At 38.3% G+C, this 27,119-nt stretch overlaps 1 protein-coding gene across 5 annotated transcripts in view; it reads left to right on the top strand.

Moving 5' to 3' along the window:
• The window catches only part of HPS5 (HPS5 biogenesis of lysosomal organelles complex 2 subunit 2), a 45,964-nt gene that overhangs the window by 3,630 nt on the left and 15,215 nt on the right, over positions 1–27,119 (top strand). For 4 of the 5 annotated variants that reach the window (XR_015240968.1, XM_086677840.1, XM_086677839.1 and 1 more), the window contains exons 2-17: positions 1,934–2,097; positions 7,435–7,545; positions 7,951–8,015; positions 8,475–8,667; positions 10,023–10,156; positions 13,619–13,831; positions 14,356–14,427; positions 17,874–17,962; positions 20,151–20,329; positions 20,771–20,929; positions 21,521–21,716; positions 22,391–22,514; positions 23,462–23,611; positions 24,996–25,073; positions 25,600–26,177; positions 26,962–27,082. Coding sequence is in view for 4 of the 5 variants with exons in the window: in XM_086677840.1 (XP_086533966.1) it covers positions 1,990–2,097; positions 7,435–7,545; positions 7,951–8,015; positions 8,475–8,667; positions 10,023–10,156; positions 13,619–13,831; positions 14,356–14,427; positions 17,874–17,962; positions 20,151–20,329; positions 20,771–20,929; positions 21,521–21,716; positions 22,391–22,514; positions 23,462–23,611; positions 24,996–25,073; positions 25,600–26,177; positions 26,962–27,082 (2,570 nt within the window). In the remaining variant the exon portion in view is untranslated. The remainder of the gene's footprint in view (positions 1–1,933; positions 2,098–7,434; positions 7,546–7,950; positions 8,016–8,474; positions 8,668–10,022; positions 10,157–13,618; positions 13,832–14,355; positions 14,428–17,873; positions 17,963–20,150; positions 20,330–20,770; positions 20,930–21,520; positions 21,717–22,390; positions 22,515–23,461; positions 23,612–24,995; positions 25,074–25,599; positions 26,178–26,961; positions 27,083–27,119) is intronic. The other variant, XM_025928436.2, reaches the window with a different exon arrangement.

The raw sequence follows: 27,119 nt of genomic DNA on the forward strand, positions 1-27,119 counted from the left end.
CTTATACTAAGAATAGTATAACGAATAGGAGATAAGACTATATTATGTGTATGCAGTAAAAAACATCGTAAGCTTATGTGTGTTTTGCCATTGGAAGGTACACTCCATGAATGTTAGGACTTTGTTTTGTCCTCTGTTTTATCTCTCCAACCTAGAACAGTGCACAAGTTGGTGCTATTGTAACTGAACAAACATGAGTTCCCTCCTGTGAGTAATGGGTAGAGTTGTTGCACAAAGGAAACTTTATTTGCAGCAAACAAGGAGATCACAGGGAATAACTTTCAAAGCCATGACTCCCTGAGAAAGAGTGAATGTTTGTTTGTTTTAGAGTTAGAATGAGTATTTAGATAAGGGAGACTTGTCACCTCTGTGTAGAGGCCCACGCATGCTCCTTTAGGAAATATGCTTATATGTACATAGTATATCATGTAAAGGAGGCTTGTGCTTCTGTTTAGGTGGAGATTTTCATATTCAAATGAGGTAAAAGTAACTGTCGGTCACTCCCTGGATTACTCCGTAGTCCATCTGCACTGGCATGAGTCGGGAGGTGAGTTCAAACTGGTCAGGGTGGTTTGGGCCACCAGAACTCCTATCCAGGCACTTGTTGCTTGAGGGGTTGTTTCAGTTTCCATCACATGATGCTATGCCCCTCCGGTGTTTTGCCTGAGTTAAGAGGTAAGCTGGAAAGAAGAGCTTAAGGAAAAATGTGGGACAGAGGTTGGTAGGAGCAAGCAGGTGAGCAGTAAAGGTTGAGGTTTGGAGTCTTGCTGGTAACACTATGTACATATTTGTTGAATAAATAAATAAGTGAATACATGTTCTGAAAAAAACCTGTAAATTAAAAACAAGTATAAGCAGTTGTTTCTGAATTTTTCAGTAGTGTTCGCTTTTTTTTTTTTTAACGTTTATTTTGGGGGGGGGGTGGGGAGAGGCAGAGAGAGATAGAGGGAGAGAAAATCCCAAGTAGGTTCCGTGTCATCAGTGCAGAAGAGCCTGACACGGGGCTCGATCTCATGAACGCTGAGATCATGACCTGAGCTAAAACCAAGAGTTGGGCACTCAACCTACTGAGCCACCCAGGTGCCCCTGTAGTGTTTGCTTTTATTCTTAATTTGGCATGTTACAAAAAATGGAGAAAAGTTAAATTAACGGGTAAGAATTTTCTTGAATTTTGTTTCTTCTCTGGAAGCTGGTGCAATTTGACAAAAATATACACTTGAGAGTTGCTGAACAGATAACTCTTGTGTTAGTGTACAAAGTCTTCATTGGTTATTTAGCATTTGCTGCTTTGTATTCCTATTCGTATTCATTCCTATCAGTTTTCTTAATGAAGCTCTTACTTTGAGCTTTAATTCTCTGTACCTTACTTCCCACTTAGTAGGTGCATTCATTCATTTAACAGATACTTACTGAGCCCTTGATAGTGTGGAGAAAGAGATCCAGAGGTGTGTTTCTGTTGAGCACAGTTAAATTATTGGCTGGTAACTTTTGAATTTGCTCATAAGGGTTTATAGTTTGAAGCCTTTACAGAATGTTGCCTTTTAATGAGAGACTCTGAAAGGTAGAGGAAGATTTACAACTCAAAAAGTACAACTGAAGTTGCTATTTACCAAAGAGGAACTTGACCAATTTTTCTCTTACATCCTCCGTTCTACCTACTCACACTGTTAGATAAGTAGAGTGGGACAAGATTATAGAGGGATCTTGAGAATCTGGGCTTGATTCTCTGGGAGCTTCAGAGTCAGGGAATGATACAGTACACGCTGATGGTTGCACATAATGTTATCTATGTGTGTTTTCTTTCCTTGTAGATGCTAAGTACCTCCAAAGTAGGGATCCTTGTTCCTTTCTCCTGTTTCTCCGTGGTCTCCATATATCCATTAAATGCTTGCTAACTAAGCAAGGAGCTTCTAAAAATTATATTTTTTTGCAGGTTTTATTCAGGAATACTGTGCCTGTCACTCAACGTAGTTTCACCTTTCCAGCTAAATGACTTTTGTGCCAGTGATACCGGAGTCCTACAGCCATGTACTGGCAGAATTTGAGTCTCTGGATCCATTACTTTCAGCCCTGAGGCTGGACTCCAGTCGTCTAAAGGTGAATTTCTTGATCCGTGTATCTGTTTCATGTTCATATTTGTATATTTTGTGCACACTGTTATATATGCTCCCTGCCGTCTAGTTCTTTATGTTTAATGGAATCATGAGTATTCTTCCCTGTGCTAGTAATACCTTACATACCAGTAGCATGTTCATAGGTCTTTCTTTTTTCTTTTTTTTTGTATTAAAAATTTTTTTTTTTAAATTTGAGAGAGCAAGAGGGAGACAGAGCGTGAGCAGGGGAGGGACAGAGAGCATGAGGGAGACACAGAATCTGAAGCAGGCTCCAGGCTCTGAGCTGTCGGCACAGAGCCTGATATGAGGCTTGAGCCCACAAACCGTGAGAACGTTTCTTGAGCCAAAGTTGGATGCTTAACCGACTGAGCCACTCAGGCGCCCCAACTCTTTCTTTTTCTTTTTTTTTTTAACTTGTTTTATTTTTTATTTTTTTTAATTTACTTCCAAATTAGTTAGCATATAGTGCAACAATGATTTCAGGAGTAGATTCCTTACTGCCCCTTACCTATTTAGCCCATCCACCTTCCCAAAACCCCTCCCCTAACCCTCAGTTTGTTCTCCATATTTATGAGTCTCTTCTGTTTTGTTCCCCTCACTGTTTTTATATTATTTTTGTTTCCCTTCCCTTATGTTCATCTGTTTTGTCTCTTAAAGTCCTCAGATGAGTGAAGTGATATGATTTTTGTCTTTCTCTGACTGACTAATTTCACTTAGCATAATACCCTCCAGTTCTATCCACATAGTTGCAAATGTCAAGATTTCATTCTTTTTGATTGCTGAGTAATAAATATTCCATTGTATATCTATACCACATCTTTTTTATCCATTCATCCATCGGTGGACATTTGGGCTCTTCCCATACTTTGGCTATTGTTGATAGTGCTGCTATAAACATGGGGGTGCACATGTCCCTTCGAAACAGCACACCTGTATCCCGTGGATAAATGCCTAGTAGTGCAATTGCTGGGTCGTAGGGTAGTTCTATTTTTAGTTTTTTGAGGAACCTCCATACTGTTTTCCAGAGTGGCTGCACCAACGCGCATTCCCTTCCCAACTCTTTCTTGATTTACTTTCTGAGCTATCATTTGAATTCTTTCCCATTCTTGAAAACCATGATATTGATTGTTCAGATTTTTTTTCCTTCACAATAATCTTGCTGTTTTTCCTAAGAAAGTAATGTATTTGGTTGAAAATAAATAGTATAAGTGAGTATACCATGTTGCATTTTAAGCAACATGGACCACTGCAGTTATACTAAGCTCATTACAGAACAAGGAGTTTGATGTACCCTCCATTTTAGGGAACAGAGCAAAAGCCATTAGCTGTGTGGGATAAAGTATGTGCTTCCCTCAAACCCTGAGTTCTTTTGATAAACTCAGGAATGACATAGTGAAGAACAAATCTTATGACCAATTCCAAAATAATTTCATTCTTATACTTTTGCTCCCCCACCCCAGTAATTTTCTAGCCTTTAAGCAGAATAGGATGTAATAGGCAAAGTGATATGAGCAACACTCATGAGGGGTTGATTTCAGTTAGACTTTTTTTTTTTTAAGTTTATTTTTGAGAGAGAGAATGAGCACAGGAGGGGCAGAGTGAAAGAATCCCAAGCAGGCTCTGTGCTGTTAGAGCAGAGCCTGACACGGGGCTTGAACTCACGAACCGTGAGATCATGACCTGAGCTGAAATCAATAGTTGGATGCTTAACCGACTGAGCCACCCAGGCGCCCGTCTTTAATCCATTTTGACTTTATTTTTCTGTAGGTGAAAGAAAGTGGTCCAGTTTCATTCTTTGCCTGTTGCTGTCTAGAGTCCTCAATACCATTTGTTGAAGAGTGTCTTTTTCCCATTTATTCCTCCTTTGTTGAAGATTAATTGACCATATAATTGTGCTTTTATTTCTGGGTTTTCTGTTCTATTCCCTTGATCTGTGTGTCTATTTTTATGCTAGTACTATACTGTTTTAATTACTACCATTTTGTAATACAACTTGAAATCTGAACTTGTCATACCTCCAGTGTTTCCAAAATTGCTTTGGCTATTCAAGACCTTGTGTGGTTCCATGCAAAATTTAGGATGGATTGTTCTAGTTCTGTGAAAAATGCTGTTGGTGTTTTGATAGGGATTGCATTTAAACTATAGATTGCTTTGAATAGTAGAAACATTTTAACAATATTCTGCCAATCCATGAGCATGGAATATCTTTCCATTTCTTTGCATCGTCTTGAATTTTTTTCATCAGTGTTTTATATAGTTTTCAGAGTACAGGATTTTCACCTGTTTGGTTAAATTTATTCCTAGATATTTTATTGTTTTAGGGGTAGTTGTGAATGGGATTGTTTTCTTAATTTCACTTTCTGCTGCTTCATTGTTAGTGTATAGGAATGCAAAAGATTTCTGTACATTGATTTTGTATCCTGTTAGTTTACTATTCATTCATTTATCATTTCTCCTGGTTTTCATTTATCAGTTTTAGTGGTTTTTTGGTGGTGTCTTTAGTGTTTTCTCTATATAGTAACATGTTATCTGCAAATAGTGGTAGTTTTACTTTTTTCATACCAATTTGGATGCCTTCTATTTTTTTATGTCGTCTAATAGCCGTGTCTAGGACTTCCAGTATTATGTTGAATAAAAGTGGTGAGAGTGGATATCCTTGTCTTGTTCCTGACCTTAAGGGGAAAGCTCTGTTTTTCACCATTAAGTATGATGTTGGCTGTGGGTTTTTCATATAAGGTCCTTATTGTGTTGAGGTATGTTCCCTCTAGACCTATTTTGCAGAGGGTTTTTATCATGAATGGATGTTGTACTTTGGCAAATGCTTTTTCTCCATCTGTTGAAATGATTATATGGTTTTATCCTCTTATTGATGTGATGTGTCACATTGTTTGTGAATATTGAACCATTCTTGTATCCTGGGACTAAGTCCCACTTGATAAAGATATAATATTTTTTTGATGTGTTCTTGGATTCAGCTTACTAATATTTTGTTGAGGATATTTGCATCGATATTCATGAGAGACTTTGAACTGTAGGTTTTTGTTTTTGTTTTTTTTGTGGTGTTTTTATCTGGTTTTGGTATCAGGGTGATACTGGCTTCATAGAATGAATTTGGAAATTTTTCTTCCTCTTGTATTTTTTGGAACAATTTGAGAAGAATAGGTATTAACTCTTTTTTTTAATGTTTGACAGAATTTGCCTGTGAAGCCATCTGGTCCTGGACTTTTTGTTTGTTGTGAGTTTCTTATTACTGATTTAATTATTTTGCTGGTAATTGGTCTCTTTAGATTTTCTGTTTCCTCCTACTTTAATTTGGGGAGGTTATACATTTCTAAGAACTTACCCATTTCTTTCAAGTTGTCCAATTTGTTGACATACAGGTTTTTATAATATTCTGATATAATTGCTTGTATTTCTATGGTGTTAGTTGTGATTTTTCCTCTTTCATTAGTGGCTTTGTTTATTTGGGTTCTCTCTCTTTTTTTTAATGAGTCTGGCTACAGGTTTGTCAATTTTGTTGATCTTTTCAAAGAACCAGCTCCTGAGAGCCCCTGGTTTGAGTGTCTGACTCTTGATTTTGGCTCAGGTCATGATCCCAGGGTTGTGGGATCAAGCCCCACCTTGGGCTCTGTGCTGAGCATGGAGCCTGCTTAAGATTCTCCTTCTCTCTCTCTCTGTCTGTCTCTCTCTCTCCCCCTTCTTCTCTCCCCCACTTGCATGCATGCACTCTCTCTCTCTCTCTTAAACACACACACACACACACACACACACACACACACACTCAAAGAACCAGCTCCTGGATTCATTGATCTGCTGTATTGTTTTTTTTTAGTTTCTATATCATTTATTTCTGCTCTGATCTTTATTATTTCCTTCCTTTTCCTGGGTTTGAATTTTATTCTTCTTTTTCTAGCTCTTTTAGGTGTGAGGTTATTTTTCCTGCTTCTTGAGGTAGGCCTGTATTGCTATAAACCGCCTTCTTGGAACTTCTTTTGCTGCATCCCAAAGATTTTGGACTGTTGTGTTTTCATTTTCATTTGTTTCCATGTAATTTTTAATTTCTTCTTTAATTTCTTGTTTGATCCATACATTGTTTAGTAGCATGTTATTTAACCTCCCTGTATTGTGCTCTTTCCAAATTTTTTCTTGTGATTGATTTCTAGTTTCATAGTGTTGTGGTCAGAAAAGATGCATGGTATGACTTCAATTTTTTGAATTTGTTGAGACTTGTTTTGTGGCCTAATGTGTAATCTGTTCTGGAGAATGTTCCGTGTGCACTTGAAAAGAATGTTGCATTCTGCTGTTTTAGGGTGGAATTTCCTGAAGATGTCTGTTAAATTCATCTATTCCAGTGTGTCAAAGCCCCTGTTTCCTTGTTGATTTTCTATTTGGATGATATGTCCATTGATCTAAGTCAGGTGTTCCAGTCCCCTGCTATTATTATGTCACTGTATGTATATATAGTGTATATGTATTTGTATACACACACACACACACACACACACGCACACACTATTAATATATATATTGATTGTTTCCCAAAGGCTTTCTTTTTTTCTGACTCTTCCTTTTACCTGGTAAGGTAAACCTGTCTAAGAAACCCTGGCAGGCTTAGTCTTATTAGCTGGAGTTTAGTCAGATAGCTCTCACTAGCTTCAGGAAAAACTGAGTAAATGAATATTTAGATTTTCCAGCTTCTGTGGTGGAAAGCAAGGTTAAAGAGGGTTGGGAGTGTCTGTTCATCAGCAAAGCAACAAATTTTGCCACAGGGTGTTGGGCACAGCATGGCCACTGTTTTCTGTGGTAGATAAGGAAAGGAATTAGGCTGAGGGTCTAACAGCATAGTGACCTGCATCTGTGTCCTCTATAGTCTCACCCATTCTAAAAGCTGTGGGTGATTTGTGTGCTAATTATGTGGACTAGAAGTGATTCAAGTGAGTAAATGGTTAAAGCAGTTGCTTTATCCCCTGGGGACTTACTTGGTCTTTCATCTTTGTGGTCAGCAGTGGAATGATTTAGCCAAATTACACAAAAGATGAATGATCTGATAACTGGATTTTGCCAGGGGAAAATTATTCATTTGTATAATTGAGCCTATTCAGTCATTTTGAGATTTAATTAAAAATTTAAAACCACAATGTTCTGTCTGTGTCTTGTGCTCGAATGAGAAGCTGAGTGCCATAACATGGTGTCCAGCTGGGCAGGAAGTGGGGTGGGGGAGGAACCTGCTACACAGATCTTAGTATTTATGTCTATTAGTTTCTTTTATTTAGTTACGTGACTACGATCATCTCACCCTTGTCTGTGTACGTGTTTTCAGTGCACGAGCATAGCTGTGTCTCGGAAATGGCTGGCTTTGGGCAGTTCGGGAGGAGGACTCAATCTCATTCAGAAGGAAGGCTGGAAGCACAGGCTTTTTCTTTCACACAGGGTAAGCTTAATTAATCATAGTTCTGTCATACCATTCGGAGTATCTTTCATAAATCCCAATTTTTCCATTATGAATAATCATTTGGAGTAAAAGAGGAATGTAAATCTTGAGATTTAAAAATAAAAATGGGGCGCCTGGGTGGCGCAGTCGGTTAAGTGTCCGACTTCAGCCAGGTCACGATCTCGCGGTCCGTGAGTTCGAGCCCCGTGTCGGGCTCTGGGCTGATGGCTCAGAGCCTGGAGCCTGTTTCCGATTCTGTGTCTCTCTCTGCCCCTCGCCCGTTCATGCTCTGTCTCTCTCTGTCCCAAAAATAAATAAACGTTGAAAAAAAAAATTAAAAAAAAAAAAAAAAGTAAAAAAATTACCATTTTTGAGAAGCCTAATATTTTTCCTTTTGTGTTCTAGGAAGGTGCAATTTCTCAGGTTGCCTGTTGTTTACATGATGATGATTATGTTGCTGTAGCTACCAGGTAAGAAACTGCTTTAAAATTATCTGATCTTTTCTAAGTACATTTTAAATTGACAAGCCCTAGTTATGTGTTTTTTAGGGTGGCTAACCATCCTGGTTTATCTATGACTGTCCCAATTTTAGCACTGAAAGTCCTGAGTCCTAAGGAAATCTCTCAGTTCCCAGCAAACCAGGACAGACATTTGATCACCCTATGGTTTATGGAAAATGTCAGTATGACACAACAACATTTCAGTGGCCTTAAAAGCGAAAGGTAACAGAGATAATTTAGAACATCTTAAGTTCTCTTGTACTGGATTTGTGGACTAAAGAAAGGAAATTAGTACCTTGACTTCCTACTTCCTTTTTTTGACAAATAGGAGTTTGCATATATATTTAATATAACTGATATTGTGATACAAATATATTATACCTTTTTGACCCTTGCCAAAAATTTGCTTCTGTGATTCAATTCTTACAGTCAAGGTCTCGTAGTTATTTGGGAATTAAATCAGGAGCGTCGTGGGAAACCAGAACGAATTTATGTGTCTTCAGAACACAAAGGCCGAAAAGTTACAGCTCTCTGTTGGGATACAGCTATTCTTAGAGTTTTTGTAGGTGATCATTTGGGGAAAGTTTCTGCCATCAAACTCAACACTTCTAAACAAGTAAAGGTGAGAGCCAGTCCAATTCTTTGTGTATGTGGTGAGATAGAAGATCTTGTCTTAACAGAATTTAAGTTGAGGGACACAATTTTATCTACTCTTTCTTGGGGGACTGATCTAGAGCCCACACTATTAATTTTGTGGAGAACTGTTTATGTGTAGCCTGGTTTAGCTTAATACTGTTGCAGGATGGCTTCTGTGAGCTAACTTCAATAATTTGCACATTGTCTATTACAGTACTCTGTAATTTACCTATATGGCGCACTTAAATAAAGCATTACTACTAAACTGTTAATAAAGATAAGATGCCGCTTTATTAGTTGTGTGAATAAAATGACAAACATAGAAATGGTACTACTTGCCCAGGCTCCTATTCTCTTGGTCCCTGATTAAAAGAAACTCATGAGTCTAGGTATATTTTTTTTTACAATGGATGTAACTTACTGTGAACTGAATCTTAAAGGCACCTCCTGGATTGTGCTCAGCTGCACGGGTCCCAGGCTTCCTGCCAAAGTTGTTGCAGTAGAAGGGTTGAGTATCAGGTTACCCTGACAGAATGCTCCAGTCTCTCATTAAGGCAGAGCAGACCAGGGGTGCCTAGGTGGCTCAGCCGGTTAAGTGTCCGACTTAATTTCAGCTCAGGTCTTGATCTCATGGTTCATAAGAGCTCCGCATCAGGCCTTGTGCTGATAACACAGAGCCTGGTTGGATTTCTCTTTCTCCCTCTCTCTCTCTGCCCGTTCCTCACTTGTGTTCTCGCTCTCTTTCTAACTTAAAAAAAAAAAAAAGGCAGAGCAGACCAACTTCTTACAGTCCCTCTCCTCCAGGACTGTTAAAGTGGGGAACTTGGCTTATTTCCATGTAGGATCTTGGCAAAAAAGAAGAAATCTAACTACCATTGGCTAAATTATTTTATTTTAATTAACATATCAGAATATTCTTCTGGTTTGGTCATGGTGACCCTTCAAAGTTGCCACTTGATTCCTAACATATTTTTGATCCCAAATATAGTTGGAACGTTATAGGTAGTATAGTCCTAATATGTCTTTTTTCCGAAGGAAGAAGTACTGTCTTCTGTGTGACAAAATTCTCTCACATGTTCCAAAACTTGTTTCACCTTGTTATTCCAATTTCTAAGATTAGATAACCAGAAACAGTCTTAAGAGTTGTCTTCTACAGTTACGTAACAGATTATTTCACAGAACCTTTAAATGAGTGAAGCTTTGATATCCTAACAGGCAAAATAAATTTTGACCCATTAAAAATTTTTCTTTTGCTGTCCAAAGTTATTTTCACTTCAAAGGTAAAGGAGATCACATGTATATGTAAAGATAAATCTTCTTTCCTTATCATGTCTTTTTTAGGCAGCTGCTGCTTTTGTGATGTTTCCTGTTCAGACAATAACAACAGTTGACTCCTGTGTTGTCCAGTTAGATTATTTGGATGGAAGACTACTTATATCCTCACTTACTCGATCCTTCTTGTGTGACACTGAGAGGTATATTGACCAACTGTGGGTCATAGGTTATGCAGAATTCTAGAACTTTCGGAGACTTAGAAGTCATTTAGTCCAAACCCCTCAGTTCAGTAATACAGATGTTAATGAGGAACAAGCTGTGTGCAAGCTGATGTTAGGGAGTAGGAAAGACATAGAGGAGACTGAGCCAGTGGGCGACGAAGACAGATGTTCACTTAACTCTCCATGAAGTGTGGTCAAAGAGTCATGAGGGAAGGCCAAACAAAGGCCTGTTTTGATATGGGGAATCAGGAAGTCTTTCTTGATTAAATTTGTTGTTGTTTAGATTTGTTGTGTGTTTAGTAGAATGTTACTAATGGGTAAAACTGGGTGAAGAATAAGAACTTTGTGAATATCTATTTTATTGAAATCTCAAGGGTGGAGTTAAGGTTCAGTGAATGGCAAAGAGGTGTATTGGAGGTAGCTGTGAAACACCAGAACAGAAACATCTTGAAATCAATATTATGTGTGACTGTGCTGAAGTTCCTCAGCCATTCTCACTGCAGGGAAATTTTCACTGGTGGTTCTTTTTTCCCCACTACCACATTCTTTAGGACCGGCCACTCTTTAAACTATTTATTAAGGAGAATTTTGAGCATACCTAAAAGAATTGTATGTTGAACCCCCATGAACCCACCAGCCAGCTTCAATAATTTTGATGATGATTTTGGTAGGCTAAATTTGGAGTAAAACAGGAAGGAAGGGACATTTTAGCAGGAAGGAACAGTCTCTTGTGGAAAAGTGAGAAAGAATTGGGCATATTTTAAAACCTTCCAGTCTGGCGTAAGTAGGGGAGTTGTGGAAGATCGAGTTGGTAAATTGGTTCCACAGTGAGAGTGACAGCCTTAAATGTCACATTAATTAGGTGGGGTTTTAGATCATTTTAAGAAGTGTGCTTAAAGAATATCAGGGTTTGAAAATTGATTTCATTAGAACTATGCAGGCTTGGAAAGTCTTTATGTATTTCCAGGACTTCATGTATCTGTTAGAAGGCTGCTATTTTAGAAAGCAGGAGTTGTTTATTACAAAAGGTTTGAAGGAGTGTTTGCTGACTGTCAGGATGGTAGAGGGAAGGTTGGGAAGAAGGTGTACTTTGTATTTATTTTTTTGGATGGGGAAAGGCACGTGGGAAGGAGGCCAGTTATAGCAGGTGGTAGGTGTGTGATATCAGAGAACCTAGCTGGATAGCAGAGAGGCAATGGTCAGTTTACATGAAATTCATGGGAAGGAGGATGTATCTGGTTCTGACTTGTTTCAGACTATATACATCAGTGATGAAGTTAGATTTGGAGAACTGGAGATCACCTAGTGCCACCCTTTCATTGGAGCTTGTCTGATATCACACAGCTGAGAAGAGACAGGCAAGACTACAACATTTCTGTCTTGATTCAGTGCCCTTGCTCTTAACCTCACAGTTACCTCATACATCCTTTGAACGTTTGGACCTTTGGTCATTAACTCCACGCTTGAGATTTTGGGGAAGTATTTGTTAGCTTCACCAAATTCGTAACTATTCATCATCTGTAGGTTTCCAAGTTTACAAAGTGGCCCTGTGTAGAAAGCTATATGATAGACTTTATAAAAAAAGACCTAAGTAAGTAGAGGTTTATTTTTCCTTCTGTGCAGTGGAATTGCTGATCTTCATTTTCCCATTTCACAGGGATGTAGCTAGAGTTGGTTATGAGAATAACATAGATTCTGCTGCTAAAATAACACATTCTAGAAATGCCCACTTCCTGTTAGCTAGAATTCAGTTTGGGGGGACATGAATAGTACAATAATTTTAAAAGTTCATTTATGCTTAATTTTTTTTTTTGTTTCAACTTATATTCCCTCCCAACAAATAGCATTAAAAAAAAAAACAACAAAAACCAACAGGGGCTCCTAGTAACTAACGGAAGTGATAGATAAGAATTTGCTTCTCTTGCCAGCCACTGGCTACTTTGTCAATATCATTGATGAGCAAGGTGGATCCTGGGAAGAAATAGAATAGAAACAAAGAACTATGGTATAGTGGAGAGAACACTGACTAATGGAAACTGGCAATATGGTTTCAAATTCTGGTTCTGCCACTTTTTAAACCTTGCTAAATGTTGGTTTCCCCATCCAGAATAGTAGAAGTTGTATTAACTAAGATAACATATATGACATACTTCATCTTGTGCCTGTTACATATTGTTTGAAAATGTAGAAAGCAAGGTTAATGAGTATACAAATAAGAACGAATTGCCTGTATTTGTTCACTCAACAAACATTTACTGCACTCTTCTGGATCCTTAGTATTGTATTAAGCACTATAGAAGATATAAAGTAAGCAAGAAATATATTTTATTTCCCAAATAAGGAATGTAAGTAATAAATCCATAACTTCTTAGATTGTTCTGTATACATTTCAAAGCACTTTCATATCCATGTTCTCGTGGTACACATAGTTCTCACAGTTTTTCATAGTACTAAAGCTGTGTTACTTTTTACCCATGAAAACAGATAAGTACAAGGATATTGAATTATCTAAGGTCACCTAGTAAATTCACACTAGAGGGCATATTAGGTCATTCTCTAATAGAAGAGTTTGAGTGCATGGAGCACTATAATGTAGTTAATGCTCTCTGTGGGTCAGACACTGTGCTATACATTGGGAAATTAACTAAAGAAGAGAAGCAAATGGCCTTTGTCTTAAGGAAAGTCATAATCTATTGTTCAAAGAGACACAGTTGTCATATATAGGGTAGTAAGTGCCATGGGAAGCGTGTAATTCAGCTTACGGGCATCAAGGAAGTGTCTTGTGGAAGAATGGTGAAGTCATGAAGAATACTTAAGTAAAGCAGGTTTTAGGAAGAGATTATCACCTTCCATTGTTCCCAGGCAGCGTACTAAGCACTTTTGTGTATTTAGTTCATGTAATCATAAGGAAACAATGTTCAAAGTTAGAGTTTCAGAAGGACTTGGCATTTTGAGGAAAGAGCAAAGAGTTTACTGGGTGTTTGTGGCGGGAGAATGGCTGGAAGGCAGGGTTGGAGAGGTAGCTTAGTAACTTCCATGGAGTGTCCAAAGAACCTTTTGCAAGGTGATTTGGGATAGATTTTAAACCACTTTATAATAGGATTTAAGGATGTATGAAATGGTTTGCTAGCACTCATTTTGTAGATTTGAAAGGGGCCTTCACATGAATCCTGAGCCCCTCATTCTGTGGATAATACACTGAGCACTAACGTGAAGTGGTTTGCTTCCTGTTACAGAAATCGTTAATGGCAAATCAGAGCCAAAACCCTATTTGGACCTTTCCATGCTGCTGTTCTTTCCAATATATTGTTGATATGAATACAGAGAGGATATTGTGGGTGTGGTTATTATGGCCATAGGGTTATTATGTCCATTAGTAGTGCCATTTGTTTTTGACTTTTTTATAAGTAAACGTGCTTTCTTTTCTTTTGGGGGGATTAGAGAAAAATTTTGGAAAATCGGAAGCAAGGAAAGAGATGGAGAATATGGAGCTTGTTTCTTCCCTGGAAGATATTCTGCAGGCCAGCAACCCCTAATATATTGTGCTCGCCCTGGCTCTAGGATGTGGGAAGTGAACTTTGATGGGGAAGTTATAAGCACACATCAGTTTAAGAAACTCCTCTCGTCACCACCTCTCCCTGTGATTACTCTAAGGTAATGATTTGTATTGCTGATAGGGACTATCTGAGGAATTTACATGCAGGAGTTCGTTTGAAATCTCTGATATTCTAGACGCATTAAAGATTATGCTTTCTGGGGCGCCTGGGTGGCGCAGTCGGTTGAGCGTCCGACTTCAGCCAGGTCACGATCTCGCGGTCCGGGAGTTCGAGCCCCGCGTCAGGCTCTGGGCTGATGGCTCAGAGCCTGGAGCCTGTTTCCGATTCTGTGTCTCCCTCTCTCTCTGCCCCTCCCCCGTTCATGCTCTGTCTCTCTCTGTCCCAAAAATAAATAAACGTTGAAAAAAAAAAAAAAAAAAAAAGATTATGCTTTCTAAAAGTGAAGTCGAATTTTTACTCAAGATTTAGAGAAACCAAAAAGTCTTTAACCAGCTATCTTTGATACGATTAAAGTAAATTGAATAAAGGCAGATGAGTTAGATGCTGCAAAACTTTTCCTACGTAGAGAACAGCATACTTTTCTGTTGTGGTTAATTCATTAACAGACTGTTTACTTCCTAGATCTGAACCTCAGTATGATCATACAGTTGGATCTTCCCAGTCTTTGTCTTTCCCCAAACTCTTGCACCTTAGGTAAGTTTCTCCTTTTGATCGTTCAAAAAAAAAAAAAAAAAAAAAAAAACGAGCACTTAACTTTGTCTCTTTGTTTCTTGTTCACGGGTGGGTTTTTAAACGTTGTTTTTGTACTAAGATATTTTTGGAAAATTAGGAAATGACTATGTTACATGACGTGTTCTAAGAGGAATAAAAAGATCATAGAAGTATGCTTCTTTTTTTGTTGTTTCAAATTGACCTAAACCAATTGGACAGTCTATAATTGTCAGGGAACTTCTGACAATTAGAGCTAAGAACTGTCAGTACTCTTTTCTTTTCATAACCTCCCCTGCCTGGTGGGAGGTTAAAATGAAAGCAAGTCTCAGACTGAAGTCAGCCACACAGATGTATGCTTCTAGCAAGTAGGCACAAAAATAATTGTAGAACTTGTTCTTGTAAGCTTGGTGAACTTTCAGCTTCTGTCCTTTAGGTGCTCCGACAAGTACCTTGCATGAAAGATCTGCACATTCAGCTGTATTCTAACATCAGGGTTCAGCTAGCCTTCCAGTTGGATTAGGTGCTAAAGTCCTCTATTAAGGGGCAGCACACAGTGTCACTAAAGGCTGGGTTTGCCAATTCTTATACCTTGTTCTTCAAGCATGGGGGTGCCAATGTATGATTTCTAGCCAGTCTGTATATCTTGAGCTCATTTCATCAATGGATATTATTTCCAGTATCCCTTAGGCTAACACGTAAGATCTCTAATGCAGATTCAGAGAATGTTCTTTAGAGATTGTTTTACGGTGGTCTGTTATAGGGACTGCTGATTGGGTTCTTTCAAAGGCTAACTAACCGCTCTTAGAATGTGGTTTTTTTAAAAAAACTTTTGAAATGCGAATTAATTGCCCCTAACTAATGTAGGTTTATGTCACACTGCCTACACTGACGTATTTCACATTATATTATAAATTCATAAATCACGTTAGTAAATTCATGATTCTCCCTGAAAATTAGGTAAAGCATATTAAAAACTCTCCCTTTATGGTACTTTTTACGATTTCTAATTACATATTCATACAGCATTTACGTTTGTCTTACTCTTAGAGGGTAAGTTCTATAAGGGCTTTGTTTCTGTTTGGTTCATTATATTATTCTTAGTGCTTGGCATAGCATCTGGCACATAGACCCTTCTGACTGTGATGTGATATGTGAGGAAGTCCTTTACTCAAGGGTGTGTTTTCTAATGGAAAGACCATGGTCTGCTTGGCTCTTCTGGTAGAGTTCCTCTTTTGAGTTAAGCTATTTAAAGCTCCTGTTACAGTTTCTGCCATAGCCAACAAAGCCCTTGATGATCTGGCTGTGCCTACTCTTCAGCTTAAGCAATAATTAATGCCAGTTTGAAGCCTTTGCAGACTCTTCCAGCAGGCTTAGATTAGACACTTACTCCTGGGCACTATTGTCACCCTTTTTCATTCCTCTCTCACCACCCCTATTTCACTGTACTTTGAATATCCATTCCAGCACCAGATTGTCAACTCCTTTGCTGTGGGCACAGTGTTAGTCACATAGTAAGCTCTCAAGTAATAGCTCAATTAAAGAATTCAATGAAGATTTTTTTTTTTTTTAATCATGAGTAGGAGGGCTTTTTGTTCCTGTTTGTTTCCTTTTCCCCCCTCACCTATACACTTGTGTCCTATGGTAACCTTTACTGTTACACCCACAAATCCCACAGGGAGGCAAATTTATATGCTTAGTTTTCTTTTGGGTAAATAGTATCCCTTTTCCCTCCTTGAGTTTTTAACCAATGCTCTTAGGCTGCGTTCTAGTCCCTTTATTATCAAAGAAAGGACAAGGGGATGAGGGATGTGTAAATTACAAAGTATCAGCTTTTACCTGAACCTCTCTCCTAAGATTTCCTAAGGAATCTTTTCAAGCTGAGTATCACTTTCAGTGTCAAAATCATGATCTTATAACTCTACTCAGGGGTCCTCTGGCCTCTTGCTTTTTTCTCCTCTGGCTCCTGAAGGTAGCCTTCCAATTTTTCTTCCTTTGGATTAGCATTCTGACCATTTCTTCCATCTTTGTGTCAAAGATTATTTTCCCATAGGGACAGTGATCTGGTCTTATATTGGCAAGATGTTTAATATTTGTGTGAGGATCCAGTTCCTGTTAAATACCACTCCTAGTTTCATAGCCACATGGTACCATGTTTAGTACTCTTGGGGGTATAAAAAAAAAAAAGGTTCCTGTTTTTAAGATTATAATTTGTTGGAGAGATGTGGTATTTCTACAAAAATCTGAACAATAATAAGGAAAAAGGGTTCCAACAGTACAGTACATGACTAAGTGCCATATAAACAGGGTTGACAAGAAGAAGGATGAGTGCAGGAGGAAGAGTAGTTGCCCTCGGCTCTCGGAGGATTCCAGAGGGGCGTGGCGCTTCTGTGATCCTTGGGAAATGGCTAGAGTGAGAGTATTACAAGCTCGGCTGCCCTGACCAAGGGGAAGAAACAGAGTTTACCGGTGGTATATGAGAAATAGTAGCAGCCTTGAGAGGGTAAATGAGATATATAAGCAAAGGAGTATGAAAGAAATGAGAGAGGTGGAGAGTAGCAGAGGACTGGGGAAGGAGGTGGACCAACAAAGTGCAGTGTCCCGGAGTCCAGGGAGGTGAGATTCAGGAAGGAACAGTCCGTGGGGTTTGGCCCCTGCATGAAGATCAAGAAGAAAGGATAAGGAAGGGTTATTTCATTTGGCAGTTAGGAAATATATGACTTTTTGAAAATGCAGTTTCGTGGGATAATCAGGATTCTAGATAATAATAGTTGGTAGATGGGTCAGTGAGGATAAATGAGAGAAAAAGTACATTCTGTGAGGTAGAGAAAAGTCCAGGTTTTGGAGACAGACTGTCCTTGGGCATATTATTTAAGTTTTAAGTGTTTATTTTAAGAAAAAAGGAAAAAACACTTCTATCTTGATGGGCTGCCACAAGGTTAGATAATAGGTAGGGCCTTTGATAAAGCTCCTGGCAGATAGTGGACCAGGAGTTTTCAGCCTTTTATTGCCTGCTCACAACTACGGACATCAAAATATTACCATCCCTAAAAGTGTTTCACTAGAGCAGTGATTTGTGGTGAGGTATGTCATCTGTTTTAAATGTGCCCATTTCATACTAGTTGTGGGGAATTTGGCTGCTTTAACAAACATTAGGTAAGATACCAGCCTTTTCTTTTTCTAGAAGATTTTTAGTGTATGTATCTAAATTTTTCCCAGTTTGGCATCATATTTTTTAGGGGGCTTTTGCTACAGACATAAAAGGGGTGTCAGGACTTGATTAACTGGATCACTGTTGTGATTTTTTTTTTTTTTTTTTTGTACAGTCTCAATTTACTTTTATAGCTGATGTGAGGGTCTGAGTTCAGGGAATTGTATCACAAACTTCTGTATCCAAGCAAACTAGAATTCTCTTAACTTTTCTTTTGCAGTGAGCACTGTGTGGTGACGTGGACAGAAAGAGGAATTTATATTTTCATTCCTCAGAATGTTCAAGTTCTTCTTTGGAGTGAAATCAAAGGTAATTGTATTTTTCTTCCTTATGTAATTTTTAATCTCATGCTTGTGAAGGATTTAGTTATTGTAGGAGAATTCATTTGCAGTGTGAAAAGTAGAGAAATCGAATGAGGTGACATTTCTTATAAAGGTTAACATCATAGACGTTTCCCACCATAAAGTATAATCCAAGCATCCACTTGTGAATTTGTGGTCAGTTATTTAGTTTTTCATGGGTAGTTTTAAATACAGTTTCCATTTGTTCTTTAATATTAGTAACCACTGCTAAGGATTGAATGAGTTAATCTTTTCCTTCTGTTTACCCTGAATTTTGATGTCTGTTGGAAGTCTTGCTTGAACTTCCATTTTGTGTCTTAATAGTTTGAGGTTCAAGAAGTCCTTGTGAGAGCAACAGCATTTTATGTGGGTGAGGCAGAGAAAGTCAATCTCTATGTTTTTTTAGTTTAAACCAGAAATAGAAGACATCTAGCCGTGTTAGCATTGCTACTCAGAGAGTGTATCTTATCTTTTTGGGTCATTTTCTACCTTGTAGAAATATAAAAAAGAGGAACCATTATTTACCAATCTGATCAATATTGATTTCTTGTGGATTAAGTTCACTAAGCGCTTGTCCCTTTAAAACGAGTTTGTTTTTTCAAAAATTGACATATACACTGTATAAGTTTAAGGCATAGAAAGTATTGATTTGATACAGTTACACAGTTAACCCCTGAACAACGTGGGAGTGAGGGGCACAGACAAGTCGAAAATCTGCATGTAGCTTTTGACTCCCCACAAACTTAACTACTAATAGCCTACTGTTCATCTGAAGCCTTACTGATAACATAGTTTACATACTTTGTATGTTACATGTATTATTTGCTGTATTCTTACAATAAAGCTAGAGAAGAAAAAATGTTAAAATCATAAGAAAGAAAATAGATTTACCGTAATATATTTATTGAAAAAAATTCACATATCATTGGACCTGTGCAGTTCAAACTCATGTTGTTAAAGGGTCAACTATATATTGTGATGATTACTATCTTTTATGATGAGAACATTTAATATTTAGTCTCTTAGCAGCTTTGCAGTATATGATACATTAATGTTAACTATAATCACAATGCTGTGTGTGCGTTAGATCTCTAGAACTTATTTGTCTTCTAACTTTGTACCCCTTGACCAACATCCACTACCCCTCCAGCCCCTGGTTACCACCACTCTACTCTGCTTCTACTTGTTAGGCTTTTTTTAGATTCTACCTATAAGTGATATCAAAAACTAGTTTTTTAAGTCCTTTCGTGATGTTCTGCCAAGACAGGTATTTTTCTCATGAATTGTTTGTCAATTTACATGCTGTGTTAAAAATCCATTCATTGGGGCGCCTGGGTGGCTCAGTCGGTTAAGCGTCCGACTTCGGCTCAGGTCATGATCTCGCGGTTCATGAGTTCAAGCCCCGCTTCGGGCTCTGTGCTGGTGGCTCAGAGCCTGGAGCCTGTTTCAGATTCTGTGTCTCCCTCTCTCTCTGACCCTCCCCCGTTCATGCTCTGTCTCTCTCTGTCTCAAAAATAAATAAAGGTTAAAAAAAAATTAAAAAAAAAAATCCATTCATTGACACTAGATTGTAACTCTCAGAACTGTTGTAGTCTGGCCTCTAATGTAGAGTGCTCTTTTAAAGTCCCAATTCCTTTTCATAGAAAGTAGCATTTTATTTTTTTATTTATTATATTACTACTTTTCAAAATTCCAGTGTAGTTAACATACAGTTTAATATTAGTTTCAGGTGTACAGTATAGTGATTCAGTAATTCCATACATCACCCCAGTGCTCATCAGGACAAGTACACTCTTTAATCCCCATCACCTATTTCACCCATCCCCCACCCACTTCCCCTCTGGTACCCATCAGTGTGTTCTCTATAGTTGAGAGTCTGTTTCTTTGTCTTTCTCTCTTTCCTTTGCTCATTTGTTTTGTTTAGAACAGATTTTAAACATAGAATTTTAGATTAAACAGATGCGTTTGTCTCTTATTTTTTTAGAAGTGTCTAAAATATGATTTCTTCATTGAAATGCAAGTATAAGTGAGACAAAATTCAGTCGAGTCAAAATCATTGTAAAAAATGAATTTCTTAGAATAATTGCAGCCCTTGCCAAAATGGAAAAGGAATATTTGCTTAAACTTCTGTGTGTTCACCCCTGTGGTTTTTGTAGATATTCAGGATGTGGCCGTCTACAAGAATGAGCTGTTCTGTTTGCACCTGAATGGGAAAGTCTCACATCTTTCTCTGTTATCTGTGGAACGCTGTGTGGAGCGCCTGCTGAGGAGAGGCCTGTGGAACCTGGCGGCTTGCACCTGCTGTCTTTTCCAAAACTCTATCATTGCCAGCAGAGTGAGTCAGAGAGCTTACATACTCATCTCGGTTGTTAAAACCACCCTAGCCTGCAGGATTGTGTTACAAAGTTGCTTGTCTTTATTAGCAAATGAAGCCCCCATAAATCCCTACAGGAGGCATGGCATATAAATCTAGGGGTGGGTGGAGGGTAAGAAAAAGGGAATATTTCCCACTTAAAAGAAAATTAAATTTTCTCATAAACTTACTTGAATTTCAGACCTTGTTTTAAGGGGGAATGATTGTGTGTACAATAGCATTTAATTCTTAATTTCTAAGATAATTCTCATTAACTCTTTTACTACCTTGTTAAATCTTTTTAAAGCAACTTTGAGGTTTTATGGTCTCTGTTAGATCTCTTTCAGTATATTGGCCACTGAATTTAGATTTCATTATAAATAGTAAGCTATTCTACTTGGTTTCTACTTACCCTTTCATTAGGGAAGAAAATCTTTGACTGTGGATAAGTTGGAGCATTTGAAATCTCAGCTGGACCTCACAACCTATAGTGATCTGATTTCTCAACTGGAAGAATTGATCTTAAAATTCGAACCTTTGGATTCAGCTTGCAGCAGTAGAAGAAGTTCCATTTCATCACATGTAGGTATTTTTACTTTTCAAAGGGTTTATCTGTACAGTAAGGCTTTTCTTCCTCAGGTTGTACTCCTATATCTCCTGAGATCCCAAAGCTTATCTTCTTTCCATGTGATAGATTTAGAGAGAGGGGAGAGTTGTCAAGAGGGGGCTTTCTTTCAGCCGTTGGGCAGCCCTATGAAGCCTCCACTTAGGTATGTCTTGGAGCCATATTTTGTTTCGCCATTGTTTATTATATTCTGTTTTAGTACCTCATATAACTTCCAGCACAAGTTAAGTTGCTCCTAATCTGTGATTTCAGATGCTTCATGCTAATGTGAGTCATAGTGCAGCTCAGGGTTGTCTTCGTGACTCCCCATTCTCACAGCCAGGATTCATGGAGGCAAGCTAGAGAAAGATGTTAGTGTGACGTCATCAGCATGTGAGGGTGGTCCAGCTGCCGGAAGCCTAAACCTTGCTCACCAGTTTGTTCTATTAAGCCATAATTGTTGTTATTGACTTGCTACTTACTCGTGTTGGTTTTTCTCTTTAAAAACCATTTTTGTGTTATGAAGGAAAGTTTCATTTTGATTTTTTTGGGATTCTTTTTATTTTTAGGAAAGTTTCAGCATCTTGGACTCCGGTATTTATCGTATCATTAGTAGTAGAAGAAGCAGTCAGTCAGATGAAGACTCTTGTTCTCTTCACAGCCAAACTCTCTCAGAAGATGAGAGACTCAAAGAATTCACCTCACATCAAGAAGAGGACCAACCGGATCAGAGTTGGAGCTCACACGGGAATGAAGGTGATAACGGTGCGTTTTGTTGGTTGCTGACATGAAGCAGTTATATTCTGTGACTTCTCTTTGCCAGGATTAACTTGTGCATTGAGTTTTCTCCATGGTGTTAATAATTTTTATTATGTTGACAGACTTTCCACTCAAACATGTCGATCTGTTTGTCATAGAAGAATGGGTTTAGGTTTAGTTGTGTTTTTCCCCCTCCTGTTTAGGTGAATATTGATACAGTCTGTAATTTTAATCACACATCAAAATGCTGCAAGAGTTAAGAAAGGAAGTCATTAATCAAAGGAGCAGAACAATTTTATCTTGACTAACCAAATTATTTTCCATCAGGCATGAAAAATTACTACAGTTTTGGAGGCCATTGCCTTCACTTTTTGATGTTCGAGTATTCCTGTGACTCAGCTGTTGAGAAGAGCTTAATAAAGACTCTAAACTTCCTTTTTGACTTATGGGGATTCAGGGTTAGTAGGCAAATGAAGGTACCTGCCTCAGTGTTTTATATGTGGACCATCCCGTGCATCTTGTAAACCTGTGCTCTGCTCATTTGTATCTGGCTCAGTTGTGATTTTGGTATTGAATCTTTCATTTCCTTTGGTTTATTCATTTCAGAATTTTTTTAAAGATTAAAAAAAACTCCAGTGTGATTAAATTTTGTTTCTTTTTCCCCTGATTACATTCATCAGACAGTGTTTCTCATGTTCCCGTGACGTTTGAGACAGATAAGAATGAAACATTCCTTCCCTTCAGCATTCCATTACCATTTCGTTCTCCTTCTCCTCTTGTGTCTCTTCAGGCGGTCAAGGAAAGGTAAACTAATTAGTCCTGTCCCTTAACCCTGTTTCTGGTTTCATTTCAGTTGTCACATTAGGTACTTTTGTGCTGAGGATGGAAAGACATTTTGAATAAGAAAAAACAAGTCTTTAGGTTATTTCTCATATAACCTGTTATTTCCATCTTCCACAGTTTGGCTTCCCTCTTTGGGTAGTTGGGTATTTGGGTTGTTACAAATGTGTCTTCCATCCCAGACAGAGTAAAATTTTGAAAAATCTGTTTTTTCCTCATCCCTGATAGTAACAGTTTCCATAGATCATTAGTCATTTTTTTTTTAATCCTTTCAATTTGCACTCAGAATTGGAGACTCTTTGGAAGTCTTTCCAACTACTCCATGGGGCTAGAATTGGCATTCCAGTTTGAGAGCAAAGACTTGTATAGCTACTTAACCACTTATCTGAGTCTTACTGGATACTGTTTTTTTTTGTTTTTTTGTTTTGTTTTTTTTAATTCCAGTAGAGTTAACATACAGTGTTGTATTACTTTCAGGTGTACAGTATAATGATTCACTTACCAGATACGGTTTTGCTTGTAAAGGAGGTTATATTGTGACTAGTTAGCCACTGAATTTCATGAAGAAATTCTGTTAATTTGCTGGGCAGTATGGGGCAGGTGGTTACATGGCCTCCTTTGCCTAAGTTATAGAAACATTGCAGACATAGCTGGAGTTAAAGACTTTTTCTTTAGCACTGAATCAAGGCAGTTTAGTAAATGAAGTGAATTTTTATTGTATGTTTTATGTGGGCCTTATATGAAATATGTAGCTGATTAAAGAAGTTGCTATAAATATAGTCTTTCTTTTTATTAAGTCCAAGTTGCTTTTCTAGGACTAATGGGAACAGAGAGAACTCAGGTACTGAATTTTTTGTTCTTGGGAGTAATGAGGTGTTTTTCATATTAGTCTTTTGGTATTTGACTTCCAGTGTCTCTAGCTTTGTACGTAAAACTACTGAGAAGATTGGCACCCTTCATACAGGCCCTGATTTGAAAATAAGACCAGAACCCAGGGGTGATGAGCAGTTATGTGAAGAGGATATGAGTCCAGTCACTTGCCCAAAAGAAGAAGACACTGAGTAAGCTCTTACATATAAATCTGGGTAAATTCTAGAGGACTGAACTGTCATTTTGAAGAAAGCCATAGACTGTGTGCTATTAGAGAAGGCACACATCTGACCCTGTTCATTGTACATTGTGTAGCTCCTAAAAAATGTGAACACCATAAAGTAAGTTTTGGAAAATGACACCTACCCATAGCAAGTCTATTGAGAGAGAGTTTTAATTTAGCACCTCTTTCATCTGTCCTCTGCACAACATCCCTCCCCTCCAAATCCCTTCAAACTTCTGGGATGTTAGAGAAGACTATTAGATTAAGAGTAGGATTACCAAAGATCTAGGCCTTGTCCTTGCTGTGCTTCTGACTAGCGTGTGGCCTTGGGTAAGTCACTAATGCTCTCTGGCCTGTAGGATGAGAGCATTGGCATTGATGTCATGTCAGCATGATATGCTGGTGGCGTAGTCCTTATGTAGTGGGGTTGTAGCAGAGCCCTTGGTCTGGCACAGTGTGAAATGTCTTGTCCATCTGGTCTCTGCCTTAACTCACAGTTCGTAGGAGCTTAGAAGCTGAGCATTAGAAGCACACCAGCTCAGTACTCACCCAGGAATTGAGAGACCCACAGGCCCAGTTGTAGGTAGACAGATAATATAGGATAATTTCCTGAATGCTTACATTTACAGGACAAAAAGTACAGGTATTGTTGTGGCATTTAAGGCAGTCCTCACTCTGACCTTAGCCCACCTTTCCAGCCTCATTTCCAACTGCATGCTTCTAAGTGTTCTCTATTCTGGTCCTGTCAGAGCATTGGGTGGGTACACTTCACTACCTTTGTTCATGCTGTTTCTTTCACCTGTGCTATTCCCCCCCCCATTCTTTTTATTTTTAAGTTTATTTATTTATTTATTTTGAGAGAGAGAGAGAGGGTGCACATGTGAGGGAGGAGGGGTGGGGGAGAGAGGGAGAGAGAGAATCCCAAGCACGCTTTGGGCTTGAACTCATGAACCATGAGGCCATGACCTGAGCTGAAATCCAAAGTCGTTTACTTAACCCACTTAACCACCCAGGTGCCCATCTCCCCTTTCTTCCTAATACACATACCACCTCCTTGGGAACACTTCCCTTGATTGCCTTATCAGAAAAATTACTCCTTTTTCCGTGCTTTACGAACACAATGTTTGTGCCGCTCTTTAGCGTTCATTTTATTCTCATTTATGTTATGGTTAGTTGTTTGCATGCCTTTCTGTTTCTCTTGAGTTTACTCATCTTGAAGCCGTGGATCATTTTTTATATTCATCTGTTTGTGTCACGTAACGTTCAGTACAGTACGTGTCACTTAGTAAGCACTTAGAAATATTTGTTTAAGGAAGCTCTGATCCCCTCTAACTCTTTTCACACTTCTCTAGGGAGAAAAAAGAAGTAATTAGTCAACCTCCAGAAGAGGACAAGTTCCAAGACCTCAAAGTAGCAACAGCAGAAGCAATGTGAGTATTTATGAACAAGAGAGGTTTTTTTTTTTCAATGTTTGTTTATTTTAGAGAGAGAGAGAGAGAGAAAGCCAGCGAGCGTGAGTGGGGAGGGGCAGAAAGAGAGGGAGACAGAATCCGAAGCAGGCTCCAGTATCCGAACTGTCAGCACAGAGCCTGGCATGATGCTTGAACCCACAAACCATGAGATCATGACCTGAGCCGAAGTTGGATGTTTAACCGACTGAGCCACCCAGGCGCCCTGAATGGGAGAGTTTTATAGTGAATGGGAATGACTTCAAGGTCATCAGGAGTGGTCCTGAGACCATGTGGGCAAAGGTAGTCTCATTTGTAATTGAAATTCAACAATTAGTATTAAAATTACTCTCGTATTGTCATTTTGCTGAGATAATTGTTAAAAGAGTTGAAAAGTAACATTTATTCCAGATAAGTATGTTATATCCAGTAGGTTTGCTTAGCATGAAATAATTTGTTTTAAAAAAACACATGAAACATAAATTTCATACTTGTCTGTCTTGTGTAGGACCAAGCTACAGGACCCACTGGTTTTGTTTGAACCCAAGTCTCTGAGAATGGTTTTACAGGAGTGGCTTTCGCAGTTAGAAAAAACATTTGCCATGAAGGACTTTTCAGGCATTTCAGATACTGGTAACTCATCCATGGCTTCAAACCAGGATGTGCTATTGTTTGATGAGTCAAAAAAGGGAGTATTAGATGAAGATAATGAAAAAGAAAAAAGAGACTCTTTAGGCAATGAAGAAACTGTTGATCAAAGAACATGTGAATCTACAAGTAGTCTGAGGGAGCCCTTGGATGACCTTTTCCAAGTGTGTTCTCCATGCAGCATAGCTAACAGTCTTCAGAAGGATCTGGCTGAATTGGCAACGTTGTGTTTGGAATTGAATGTATTGAATTCTGAGACCAAAAGCACAAGTGGACATGTGGACCACACTTTGCAACAGTACTCTCCTGAAATTCTGGCTTGTCAGTTCATAAAGAAGTACTTTTTTGTCCTGGACTTGAAAAGAGCAAAGGAGAGTATCAAGCTTAGTTACGCTAAAAGTCCTTGTGTTTGGGATACTTTTATTGAAGGATTGAAAGGTAATAATCAGATTGCCTTATCAAATAGAAATCAGTATAGAGGACAATAGCATCTTAGCATTTTTGCATTAAAAAAAAAGATTTAAGTACAAGATTATTTCCATTTTGATCAACCTCTATTCTGTTTCCCACTCAATTTAATTTTTATGGTTTAATTTGCAACTGTATTATAAGAAATTCATTTTATTTCTCTTAAAGTCATACTCAGAAAACATATATATAGCAAAATTGGAGAAGTTGGGATTCAAATGAAATGTGTTACAAATGCAGTCATATAAAAACAAGAAAATCGTTTATGTAACTTACTAATGTAGAGATAATATAGGCCATATTTTGAGTACTTACTGTGTGTCACATATTGTGCTAAACACTTTAAGGAGGTTTCATTTCCTATCTTAGAATTATTTTCAGAGTGGAGGGTGTTACTCCATTTAACGGGTGAAAAGAGTGAGGCACAGAGAGATTTTAATAATTGAGTAGTCTAAACTGTTGGAATAAATGTGTCACAATAACTCAGATGTAGAAGTTTATTTCTTGCTCATATAATATCCAGGACACGTTCCAACTCATTGGGAAACTCGCTGCCATGTGGTAATCTAGGTTGATTTTAAGGTCCTTAAAAGTAGAGATTGTGTCCTGTCCTTTTTTTGTTTGTCCTCCAGTGCTTAACCATTGTGCCATGCACCCAGTAGGTCCATAACTAATGACTGTTGAATGAATGTGTTCATGAACTGAGTATTTACAGCTACAAGATGAAAGGAAAAGGGTGTGCTTTATCTTTCAGAAATGGCAAGTTCCAGTCCTGCGTATATGGAGATAAAGGAAGGAGACCTACCAACAAGATTAAAGTTAGTGAATGACTCAGTCCCCTTTGACAGTCCTTTGTTGATTGCTTATGCCGCCAGGTAAGTTGTCCTCTGCCATTTATATGAACTAAAGTCA

The sequence above is a fragment of the Puma concolor genome, chromosome D1 (assembly GCF_028749965.1).
Source record: "Puma concolor isolate L17-30 chromosome D1, mPumCon1.1.hap2, whole genome shotgun sequence".
Taxonomy (NCBI): domain Eukaryota; kingdom Metazoa; phylum Chordata; class Mammalia; order Carnivora; family Felidae; genus Puma; species Puma concolor.